This window comes from Adiantum capillus-veneris, chromosome 13 (assembly GCF_014529385.1).
Source record: "Adiantum capillus-veneris isolate H3 chromosome 13, ASM1452938v2, whole genome shotgun sequence".
Lineage (NCBI taxonomy): Eukaryota > Viridiplantae > Streptophyta > Polypodiopsida > Polypodiales > Pteridaceae > Adiantum > Adiantum capillus-veneris.
The window spans coordinates 23,369,152-23,381,712 of record NC_140943.1 but is presented as its reverse complement, the minus strand read 5'-3'; the positions used below and the strand labels follow the sequence as shown (position 1 = coordinate 23,381,712).

Below are 12,561 nucleotides of genomic sequence, written 5' to 3'. Positions count from 1 at the left end.
CACCCCAAAGAGTATTGGCCCCAAACCTTGGCGCCCCTTTCGGTATTTCTTTATATTACTGCTGATTCGCAAAGTACAACAGCCGGGGAGCACCTCCTCTGCAATCTGCGCGCAGAAGAGTGCCAGAGAGGGCCCCCAAGGCTCATATTTAAAGGCCCAAAGCCTAAAAACATCAAATATGAAAACTGACCCCAAAAAATCACTTTCCTAAAATTTCGGATTTCCCTAAAAATCCGCCGCGAATTCCAGAACGTCCGTACAGGTGCCACATCATCATATTTTGATGTGCAAAGTCTTTTGAGTGTGTTCTGCTTTATTTTTAATGCCTTTATGTCACTTAGAGCCCCATCGAACGGGGTCCCGTAAGTTGGTGGAAACTCTTCTTTAAAAATAGGCCACTCATCAAGACTTTGTAAGTCTGTAAAACTTCTTCTTCTTCTTCTTTTTCTCCTTCTTCGTAGGGTTTTGGCTTCTCGGCCGGAATCTGCAGGTTGGCTCCGTTCTTCAGTGGCTTTGACACGTCAGCAATTTGTTACAGCAGGCATCCGGCAGGCAGGCAGCACCTCTGCAGGAGCCCTAGCATTTTAAGAAGAAGACCCGGGTCAGCCTGGCGTTTTTCAGTTTTCAGCAGACAGCCCAACATTTTCAGTTTTCACCCTTAGCCTCGCAAGAACCCGCTCCCACCAAGTTGAAGATCCTCGCCACATTCCCCATCTAGTACCAAATCAGCCTAGTATTTTCAGAATTCAGCAGATCAGCCAGCGTTGTCGTTTTTGCATTTCAGTACTAGCCCGGCGAAACGGTTGCAAATCCATGCTGCAATAGCAGATCCCCCGCAGAACACCTAGCATTTTCAGTTTTCAGCCTTGACGCCGTCGTCGTCAACACCGTCGTCGTCGTCGTCGAAGTCCCTATCTTGACGACGACACCATCACCATCGTCATCGCAGATCCCTATCTTGACGACGACACCTTCGTCATTGTCATCGCAGTCCCGGACTTAACGACAACACCATCGTCGTCATCGTCACAGTCACCATCGTCGTCGTCAACATAGACGAGCAGTACCCGTCGTCGACATCATCGTCTTCGACATAGACCCCGTTGTCGACATCACCGTCTTCAAAGCAGTACCATCGTCGACTTCGTCGTCGTCGACAAAGACCCTTAGTACCTCATCATCGACTTCGTTGTGTTCGACATAGACCTCGTCGTCGACCTCCCTGTCTTCGACATAGAACCCGTAGTACCCGTCGTCAACATCATCGTCTTCAACATAGGCCCCTTCAGTACCCAGCATCGATAGCATCAATACCCATTAGCATCAACATTTGATCATTGTAGCAGCATTGTGCAAGAATAAAGAAAGTACTTGCTCTGGCAACAGAGCAAAGGGGCCCTTGAGGGTTGGGACCCGACATCCCTGTGTCGTCTCTTTTCTCTCTCTCATCTCTCTCTTTCTTTCAGTTCAGTTCAGTTCTTTCAAGTGAAGTAAAGTGTCCCTTGTGTTTGTGTGCAGAAAACTAGATCCGAGCAAATCCTTGTTCTCTTCCGCTGCACCTAACATTGGTATTCAAGGGAAGTACCAAGAAGAACCAAGAACCTCAAGAACTCAAGAACCCAAGCAAGACCAAGAACCCAAGGAACCTCTCCCAGTTTTTTTTTCCTGAAGAATCTGAGTCCCAACCATGGACTCACCAGATCCCATCTTCATTACCATGTCTTTGAAGGAAGATTGACATTGGATACACGAGAACCCCGATCTTGAGTACCAAGATCTCCTAGCCTTGTATGCGGATATGGAAGGAGTTGAAGACAGGATCCCTAACCTCTTTTGCATTCACATTCCCATGTAGCATGCATCCATTTCCCTCGTCATGAACCTTTGGAAAGGATTCCGGAACCAAACCTCAATCCATCAGCACCGGCAATGTTTTCACCACAGTCAGTGTTCGGGAAATAGCTCTTGCTACAGCAGGCAGAGTCAACACTATCTGGTATAGAGCCCAGACTGATATTCGGTAAACGTAGTAAGGCTGGACAATGCCCCTTACACGGTGTTTACATCGCCAGCAGTACCCACAGTCCCTGGTTTCGAAGGAATTTTCAATGGTGATGCATCCACAACATAAGATGTAACAGACTTGGACACTCCAAGTCAAGAATCTACCACGACAGCACCAAAGAACCACTTCAAAACAGTTCACAGTTCACAATTTATTCGACACTGGCCCGGCCGAGTTCCGTGCCTAGAGATATTGGCCCCAAAGACTGGCGCCCCTTTCGGTATTTCCTTTTATATTAATCTATGTTCAAAGTACAAGAGTGCAGGCAGGCGCTCACACTCAAGACTCTGCGTTCAGATGCTCTGAGTTGTGAGAGGCTTGCTCACATATTTAAAGTTACAAGGGATGCCAAAAGCAGAGCCCCAAAAGCTAAAAATCAAAAGCCCATAAATAAAGAAAAGGCTCTTTCTCTCTCTTGCTTATAAACTAAAGCAAGTTCCAAAAAGCTGTCCAATCAAAAGCTTTTAGAAATAAAACAGAAGCTTTTTCTCTCTCATTCCTCTACGCTTTGATAAAATAAAAGCAAAAGCTTCTCTCTCTCTCTCATCTCTTGCGTTGAGTAAAAGCAAAAGCCAAAATCACCCAGCTTTCCGTAAATCACGCTGGTGTCCGTATAGCAGGCCACGTGTCAGCCCGCCACGTCAACAAATCAGGGTTAGGGTTAGGGTAGAATTAGGGTTTTGGGCAGAATTAGGGTTTTTTATTTTAGGATTAGGGTTTCAGCAGAATTAGGGTTTCGAGCAACCACGTCATCACTTTGTGACATAAGGAGCATTCATTAATCAGCATCAGAAGTACAAATAGAAGTTCGGCAACTGTGCCTCACTTTTACAAGGGGGGGAAGTCACGTGCGCACTTCACTTGCGCCACATGGCCACACTTCTGCCATAGTCTAGCATGAGTCTTAGCTTAGGACTGAGCCTGGAACCTTTGTGGGCCTCTAGCAGGACGAGCATGTCCAGGCCATTCACACTTGCATACCCTCTCTTGCACAAGAACAGTCATTTCATCATCCAGGCATTTTACCGCGTGAACCACCCAGCAGGCAAGCAGTACCTCAGCAGGCAGGCAGCACCTCAGCAAGAGACCTAGCATTTTCGAAGAAGACCCACGTCAGCCTACCGCTTTCAGTTATTAGCAGACAGCCCAGCGTTTTGAGTTTTCAGCCTTAGCCTCGCAAGAGCTTGCTCCCACCAGGTTGCAAATCCTCGCCAGATTCCCCATCTAGTACCAAATCTAGTGTTTTCAATATTCAACAGATCAGGCAGCGTTTTCAGATTTCAGTCAGATCAGCCAACATTTTTGCATTTCAGTCCTAGCCCGGCGAAGTAGTTGCAGATCCAGGCCGCATGGTTGCCGCAGTAGGTAGCAGATCCCCCGCAAAACCAGTGTTACCAGGGAACGGACATTTCAGGCCTTGGAACGCAGGAACGGCGTTCCGGCCGGCTGGGATTTTCTGGAACACGTCGGAACGGAACGGCGTTCCGGCTAGAAACTGTCACCGGAACGGGACGACCGGAACGGGACGGAACGGCCGGAACGGCCGGAACGGCCCCAACGGCCATAAACGGCAGTTTTTGAATTGAAAAAAATGACTGTTAGGCAGCCAACGGCCATTTTCAGCAGTCAAAAAAGTATATAATGCCCCCCTCCTCCCCCATTCTTCACACACTCATCAAGCCTCAAGGCCCATTCTCCCTTGCTTGAGCCTTGCTCTCAACTCTCAAGCCAAGCTCATTCTCCCTAGCTTGCTCTCAACTCTCAAGCCATAGTGTGGCGCCGCGGCATGCCTCAAGGCTCAAGCTCTCAACCTCTCTCTCTCTTGGGCTAACTTCTAAGTTCTAACCCTCAACTTTCAAGGCTCAAGGCTCAAGCTCTCACGGAATCAAGCGACAAGCCTCTCTCTCTCAAAGTTCAAGATCAAGCTCTCTCTTTCACGGATAATCCATCATCCATGGCCTCTTCTTCTCGTTCAACCCCCTCCGTTCATGCGGGCAACACTCAAAAGGCGAAGGAATGGTCGTGGTGGGATGAAGTGACCTCGGAGGGCACCTTGTCGGCGGCGGGAGGTTCTCGTGCATGGGGATGCAAGCTATGCTCTTACACGCGGAAAGGGGGGCATGACAAAGTGAGGGCACACTTTCTTCGAGTGCCGGGACATGAGGTGAAATTTTGTGCCAACGTAACCATCGAGAAGAGGAAGGAGCTCGAGGAAAAGGATCGGCAATTCAACCATAAAGCCAAGCCGGCACGCAAAGGTATTGATCCAAAGACCCTCATTTTCCCTTCTTCCTCTCTACCCGGTGTAGGTGTTGGTGCATCTTCAAAAGGTTCAATTCGTCGCCAAAAGACCCTTACCACCTCTTGGGACCCAAAGAAGAAAGAAGAGGTGGATGCGGCCGTGGCCCGATTCTTCTATCACGACCATATCCCATTTGTCGCAGCGAGGTATGTACATTGTTTTATGATTCATCAATCTTCTCTCTCATTTCTTCCGTTATCGTCGTTTCCACTTTTTTGATACTAACCTCTTCTATGTTTGATCGAAATAGGTCGGAGTATTGGAAAGTCATGGTGCAACGGATAGGAGAGTATGGCACCGGCTATGTGCCGCCATCTTCAGAGGCTCTCCGAACCACCTTGCTCGATCGAGAGAAGGCTATCGTGGAGCAAGCAACCCTCAACATTCAGCGTCTTTGGGCAAAACATGGCATTTCCCTCATTGCTGACGGGTGGAGCGATACAAGGAAGAGATCTATCCATGGTCTCGTCGCATACTCCAGTGGAGAGATGTACTTTGTGCACTCTCATGATGCCACTGAGAGTGGCAAGTCCGCCAATGTCCTCTCTGCAGAGTGGACAACAGCCATAGAAACCATCGGTGAGCAACACGTGGTGGCCTTTGTCACAGATGGGGAGGCATCAAACAAGGCAACAGCAGCTATCATAGAGGGCCACTATCCGCATGTGACAGTGTGCTTTTGCATGGCACACTGCTTGAACAACCTTCTGAAAGACATCGGCAAGCTAGACTGGATTGCTCCAGTCATTGCTGATGCAGTGAAGATGGTTACTTTCATCAACAATCACAACTTGGTTCGGAGTGAGTACCTCAAGAGGTCGGGCGGCAAAGTGCTTCTAAAGTATTCAGATACCCGCTTCGCATTCAACTTTCTTCTTGTACGCAGGTTGTCTGAATGTCAAAATGCGGTCCGACACGTCTTCATCAGTGATGAGTTCACCACCTCCCCCTATGCAAAGACAGTTGCAGGGATTTTGTGCAAGGATAAGGCAGAGGATCTTGAGTTCTGGAAGGAGCTCAAGAGTCTAGATGCACAGGTAAAACCGGTGGTTCATTTGCTTCGAGTTCTGGATGGCATGGATCCTTGCATTGGCAAGATTTATGAGGCAATGGACCGCATGATTGAGCAGCTTGCACAGCTTGAGCCGAACGCAAAGCGATATGAGGAGATCCATGCGCTTTGCAGCTCGAGGTGGAATTCATATGCCTCTCCTTTACACGGGGTAGCGTACATGGTGGATCCAGAGTTCCAAGGTGCAGGGCAAGAGACAGATAGGGAAGTCATGAACCAATTTACAGAGATCTTAAACAAGATGGTTCTAGACAAAGATGGGCGACGCATTGTCAGAGATCAGCTGAGACAGTACAGAGAGATGCGAGGGTCATTTGGCAGTCCAGATGCTCAGATTGATCGCAGGAAAATAGGTTCAGTGCTTTGGTGGGAGGACTATGGCTATGATGGCCCTGAGCTTCAGAGATTGGCGATCCGTATTCTCAGCCAGTCAGTTAGTACCTCATGCTTGGAGCAATTGTGGAGTACCTTTAGCCACATTGCTTCCAAGAAGAGGAATCGGCTTGGAGTGGAGAAGGCTAATGATCTTGTCTTCGTCAGCGCAAATTTGAAAATGCTTTGCAAGAGTACAGACAAACAGACAGATCCTTTTACACAGTGGGAGATGGAGCAAGAGGCTTCTCAGGCGGGTGGAGATGCACATCCACCAACACCAGGTACTTCATCTGTGGCTGAGATCGAGCCGGACCTAGACCTCGATGATGAGGAATGGGAGGATGTGCATGATTTACAGCCGGCTACTACGGATTGGGAGGCCTCTCAGGCTAGTGGCTCTTGAGTCTTGAGTCTTTGCCATTTATCCACCTTTTTGTATGGCTGCTTGAGCCTTGCCCTCTTTGCCATTTGTAGCTACTAGCATCTTTATGGTATTTGTCACCTTCAGTCTTTTGGTATTGTGGTCACTGAAGTCTGGTTTGAACTTTGCCCCCCTTTGGTTTTTTTGTAGCACCTTGGCCGCTGGCGGCCCTTGAGGCTTGTTACTATGTTAGCCATAATTAATTCCAAAGTGTTATCTCTGACTACTACTCTTGCAATTATTTGAGAGCATTGTGTATGTACTATGGGCATTGTGTTTGCTCATTGTTGTTCATCTAGCTATGTTGTTCATCTGGCTATGTACTCTGGGCGCCTCACATCCCAATCAAGTCATAATAAGGTTAAATGGTCTTCGAATCGTGTTTTTTGTGGGTATTAGAGTCAAAGGACTCTAATACTACTTGTATTCAAACACATAACGCTAAAAAAAATAATATTTGGGTGTTTTTTTAGCCTGCCGTTCCGCGCCGTTCCCGTTCCAGGCCCATTCCCGTTCCCCCGTTCCGCAGGGAGGCCCGTCGCCGTTCCCGTTCCGCGTTCCGGGTAACTCTGCGCAAAACACCTCGCGTTTTCAGTTTTCAGCCTTAACGCCGTCATCGTCAACACCACGTCGTCGTCGCCATCGTCATCGTCGTCGAAGTCCCTATCTTGACGACGACGCCATCGCCATCGCCATCGCAGATCCCTATCTTGACGACGTCCTTCATCATCGCCATCGCAGTCCCGAACTTGACGACGACACCATCGTGGTCATCGTCACAGTCACCATTGTCATCGTCATCGACATCATCATCATCGACATAGACCAGCAGAATCCGTCCTCGACATCATCGTCTTCGACATAGACCCCGTCGTCGACATCACCGTCTTCGACAAAGAATCGTCGTCTTCGACACAGTACCGTCGTCGACAAAGACCCTTAGTACCTTGTCGTCGACTTCATCGTCTTCGAACATAGACCTCGTCATCGACCTCCCTGTCTTCGACATAGAACTTGAGGTACCCGACGTCGACATCATTGTCTTCGACATAGTCCCCTTCAGTACATCGGTACCCCTTCAGTACCTCAGTACCCAGCATCGGTAGCATCACTACCCATTAACATCAGCATCTCAGCATTTAGTCATTGTAGCAGCATTGTGTAAGAATAAAGAAAGTACTTGCTCTGGCAACAGAGCAAGGGGGGCCTTGAGGGTTGCGACCCGACATCCCTGTGTCGTCTCTTTTCTCTCTCTCGTCTCTCTTTCTTTCAGTTCAGTTCAGTTCTTTCAAGTGAAGTAAAGTGTCCCTTGTGTTTGTGTGCGGAGTACTAGATCCGAGCAAGTCCTTATTCTCTTCCGCTACATCTGACATTTTGCTCATGGCCCAGACCCTTGTGGTTATTTACGAGGGGAGTATTGTTGTTACTCATGGCCCGGACCTGGATGGTTATTTACAGGGAGAGTATTAAGAAGTCTGAGCAGTGGTTACTCTCAACACCTCCAAACAATGCAGGCTACAATTAGGGGGGGATTTGGTTGTAGAAGGCCTCTATATCTCATGACCTGGACCTTTTTAGGTTATTTGCAAGAGGAGTGATGAGGGAGTCGTTGAATAGCTCATGACCCGGACCAAGATGGTTATTTGCGGGGGGAACGTTCATCGGCGGCTTTATGTTTCTATGTCTTGTAACATGCATATGTGAGCATTTGTGTTGCATTGTGATGTGCCAACCATTAAATATTCCTTATTGGATGAGATTTTTCTAGAAAGCCCCGACCCAAGATATCAAGAGCTACGATCTGGAATGAGACTCCTTATTGGATGAGATTTTTATGGGAAGCCAACAACCCAGAATATCAAGAGCTCCAATCTGGATTGAGAAAACTGATTGTCCCTCGGATTGACCCTCACAAATTTTTGAGCTAGCTTGAGTTGTTTTACAGATATACGATAATCACGAACGATTGCTTTCTTCCAAGAAGGGGGGATGTCACAAACTGCTGACATGTCAAGCCACTGAAGAACGGAGCCAACTTGTAGATCCCCGGTCGGGGGCCTAAACCCTAAGAAGCAGTAGCAACAGAAAAAGAAGCAACAGAAGAAGTCTTTACCAACTTATGAGACCCCGTCCGATGGGGACCCAAGGTACTAGAAGTAGACGTAAAAAGATGATGAAGTGGCACTATACGGACACGCCGCATTTCGCGCTGACATGCTGACGTGGGAACTGTACGGACGTCCGCGTTTTACGCTGATGACGTGGCAGCTGTACAGATTTCCACAAAACACGCTAGCAGCTTTTAGACCAGTTGCTTTTAGAGTTTGATGCTTTTCATGTAACTGCTTTTGATTGGCCAAGGGCCTTTAAATATGAGCCAAGGGCTCATTCTCTGGCATGCTTCTACGTGAAGGTGCAAAGGATGGAGTACCGACAATGTATTGAGTTCAAGCAATATAAAGAAATACCGAAAGGGACACCAAAATTTGGGGGCAATGCTCTCTTGGGATGAAACTCCGCCACTCCTTGTCTCGTGTGTCGTGCATATTCAGTTCGGTTGTTACTTGAAGTGCTTAAGGTTGTTCATTTCTTATTACATTAATGCTTGAGCCTTGAGCAAAGTACAACACCCAAGGGGTCCTCTACTCTCAAACTCTATGTACAAATGCTCTGAATAGTGAGGCTCCTTGGTTCTATTTATTCTTACAAGGGATGCCCCAAAAGCAGTAAACTCAAAAGCAAACTGTCCCAAAAGCAACTTGTTCCCAAAAACTGCCAAAAAAGCAATTAGAGCAAATTACGAAAATCTGTACAGTCTGCCACGTCATCAACTGTCAACACAGTTCGCGAAAATCCGTACAGTCTGCCACGTCCGCAGTCAACGCAATTTTTCGGGATTCAGTACAGTTAACAGTCAACGCAGATTCCGGGATTCCATACAGCTTGTCCTTTGGTCCTACCCGGGTGGTCATGCCATGTCATCGGTTTGTGACATACCCCCCTCTTGAAAGAATCATAATCGCCCTCGATTACGCCTGCAAAATCAGACATAAACCATAAACCAATTTGATAGACACTGACTCTAAGTACCGACTCACTAGGCGACACAAATCCAACACTTGAACGAAGACAACAATCACATCACATTCAAATCGTATCACATAGAGTCTAGGACCATGATTCCTGGCAACGTATTTAGCAATCGCATCTAGATCCGCACAGGACCTCACTGATGTTGGATTAACTAATCCCATATTGCGATCATGTCAATAGATTTCGTTGTGATCTAGGACCATGATTCCTAGCAACGTCTTTAGTGATTGCATCTAGATCCATCCCGGATCTCACTAATATCAGATTAACTAATACCATATTGCAATCATGTCCATAGATTTCTCAAGACCGAAATGCTGCAGTCATTTGGTCAATCATTCCATCTGCACTCAAGCATTGTCATGTGCGACTAATCATTTTTGAGAATCCCAATCCATCAATTACTGAACAGTGGTTCAATCATTCAGTGTGACCATCTCATCCCGCAGGAACTCTTGATGCGCTCACGACAGTTCTATTCGATCATTCAGCATGATTCAAAATTCATGATTCTTATTGTTGGTTATGTTCATTTTGGAGCTGTCATTGCTCCAAATTCTCATCTCATTCTCAATCCAGTTATCTGTTCACAAATAGCAGGTTCTTCCATAAAACATTAGTTTCATACATAAATCAAAGTCATCTTCAAAAACTTCTACTTCATTCATAAATTTATAAAGCAAACAAGTTACCCGAATGCATAGCAAATCCCCACGAAGCAAGAGCTTATGAACCATGCCGCGGTCGGCTACAAAATGATGAAAGGAAAGTTGGAGTTTACCACGGAAGCAACTTCGGAACTCCTAGCAGCAACGAACAAATTCTCGGAAATCCCGTGGAAACCAGCCTCAACAAGAAGGCCGATGCTTTGAATGTTTCCAAACAGGGCATATATTTAATACATGTCCTGAGCGAGCCTCGACGTCCTCAGAGCAACCTTCTGCTCCCATGTCAGAGAGATCCTCGAGGCCACCTCCGGGGCTAGACCTGCTATTGGACTAGTACCCGATATTTATGGTATACACCTCGAGGATTCTAATGCATCATGCAAAGCTTATGGAAAAGTCAACGGCTTGAAAGCCTTGATCTTCTTTGACCCCGGAGCTATGGAGAATAACATCCATCCAATATTCTTAAAGCAGATGCACTTTGATTATGATGAAGAGGATGGAGAAATTGAAGTTGAGCTAGCTACAAGGCAAACTCAGAAAGTGTTACCGCTCATTGGTGCTCTTCCAGTGACTATCCAAGATTATCATGGAAAAGCTGATTTCCACATTATGAAGTTGGGCAACTGCGACATTCTCTTGGGCATGCCCTAGCATGACAAGAATGATGCGACTCTCCGGGTTCGAAACCGAACCATCACCGTGATACAGAAGAGCAAGCCTTTTGAGTTGTGGATCTGGACATTTATTTGTGTGTGTGCGAGAGAGAGAGAGAGAGAGAGAGAAGAGAGAGAGAGAGAGAGAGAGAGAGAGTTGTCTCGGAGTTGCAAATACTACCAATATGTTTCCACGATCTTGGGAAATCAAGATTAAGTGGAATCTAGGGAGATGCACTTCGGCAATCTCTCTCTCTCTCTCTCTCTCTCTCTCTCTCTCTCAAATCTCAATGTATTTGTGGCCTTTGCATGGCTTCGCATAAGAGACAAACACTAAGATATAATATACCAATATTCTAATAATTTGCTAATGATCAAATTTTATTAAAGAATACCTAGTATGTTTGCTAATATGCTAGCTCCTCTTAAGGAACAACGAATGGTACACCAAAAGCAAGTGAATATTTCAGAGGAGCAAGAAAATTAAGGGGTATCGAGTGACGGGTTGGTGCATTTTTGCCTTGCATGATGACGGGCCAAGTGTATGATGGCCCATCCTCCCCGAAGGCCAACTAAGGGAATTCCCCTTCCCTAGGAAGGACAAGGCCACCCTTCAATTTCCAGGCACAGTCACTACAACCAGAAACAAACGAAGTTCCATACGGCCAATGACCCTACAGTGCAAAAATTTCACACCAAAGGAAGTTTTACATGATTTATCTTTTTTGGACCTCTTGGCAGGCGAACACTATTGCATTCCTTTCCATCTACCGACTGTCCCAATAGCAGCATCGAGTTTAAATTTAATTCCAGTTTTCCATCGTTGTGGCACCTGAGAGCTTTTGAACTATCAAACATGTTTGATTGTGCGTGAGACATTACACCACTCCAAAAGCCCCAAACCACCCATTAAAACCATCGGTCTGAACACATGAATATGGATGAGAGAGGCAGACTGGAAACCTGGTAGGATGGAGGGAGGAGCTGGCAATATTCCTTACAGCCCTCGTGTGATCAGCACCCTGGCCACTGTGTCTACTCTTCTCTGGGCTGAAAGGAGATTTTTTCTGTCGGGTTTTCTCTGCATCGAATCTGCCTCTCCGGTTTTGGTCTTTCTTCTTGCTTAGGCTTCGATTGGCTGGTTTCTTTCTGTTCCCATCCATCTCTGATGCCGGGGGGTAAATTACCTTTTTCGAGAATGGAATATTCTGCTCTGAAAATTTAGCTGGGTGTTGTGAATTGAAGGAGAGGGGTCTCGTCTAACGGTAAGATTCTTCTCTAGATTGGGTGTTGTGAGTTGAAGGAGGCGTCTCGTCTAAGTGCAGAGCCTCAGACCTTGAGGCGATTCTCGCATAAAGTACTGAGCCAGCGTTTCCTCGAGCCCACCCCAAGTAGCAGCTTCTTTGAAGAGTCCACGAACACACGGCCAGTCTGCTTAACAACAAGGTGGCGCGTGCGCGCAATGGCACTGAATCCGGGTAGGTGATAAATCACTAGGGCATGCCCACGAATAGAAGCAATAGAGGTAATTTTATATATGTGCAATATATAAATATATAAGTATTTGTGTACATGTATGTATATTTGTATGTATGTGCGCTTGTTATTGGTAAATTTGCAATGCTGGATCCGTGACTTTATCCATACAATTAATTTTATATATAAATATTTTTTTATTTTATCAATATATAGATACATACGTGTGTGTGTGTGTGTGTGTGTGTGTGAGAGAGAGAGAGAGAGAGATTTAGTGTGGAATGTTACAAAAGGAGAGAGGGAGTAAATTAGATCATATGGCATGGCTCTTCTTGGGATACACTACTTATAGGGTGCTTCTTATCTTTTACATAGTACGACAATAATTGAACACTTAAAGTAGACCTTCATTGGTGAGCTTGCTTTGATGGAT

The 12,561-nt window shown here is 46.4% G+C and overlaps 1 protein-coding gene across 5 annotated transcripts in view; it reads right to left on the bottom strand.

Annotated features, from left to right (window-relative positions):
* PUM23 (pumilio 23) overlaps positions 1-12,149 on the bottom strand; it is a 108,316-nt gene extending 96,167 nt beyond the window's left edge. For 4 of the 5 annotated variants that reach the window (XM_086526507.1, XM_086526508.1, XM_086526509.1 and 1 more), the window contains exon 1: positions 11,616-12,149. In XM_086526507.1, the coding sequence (XP_086382633.1) occupies positions 11,616-11,815 (200 nt within the window). In that variant the 5' untranslated portion in view covers positions 11,816-12,149. The remainder of the gene's footprint in view (positions 1-11,615) is intronic. The other variant, XM_086526506.1, reaches the window with a different exon arrangement.
* Positions 12,150-12,561: the final 412 nt, after the last annotated feature.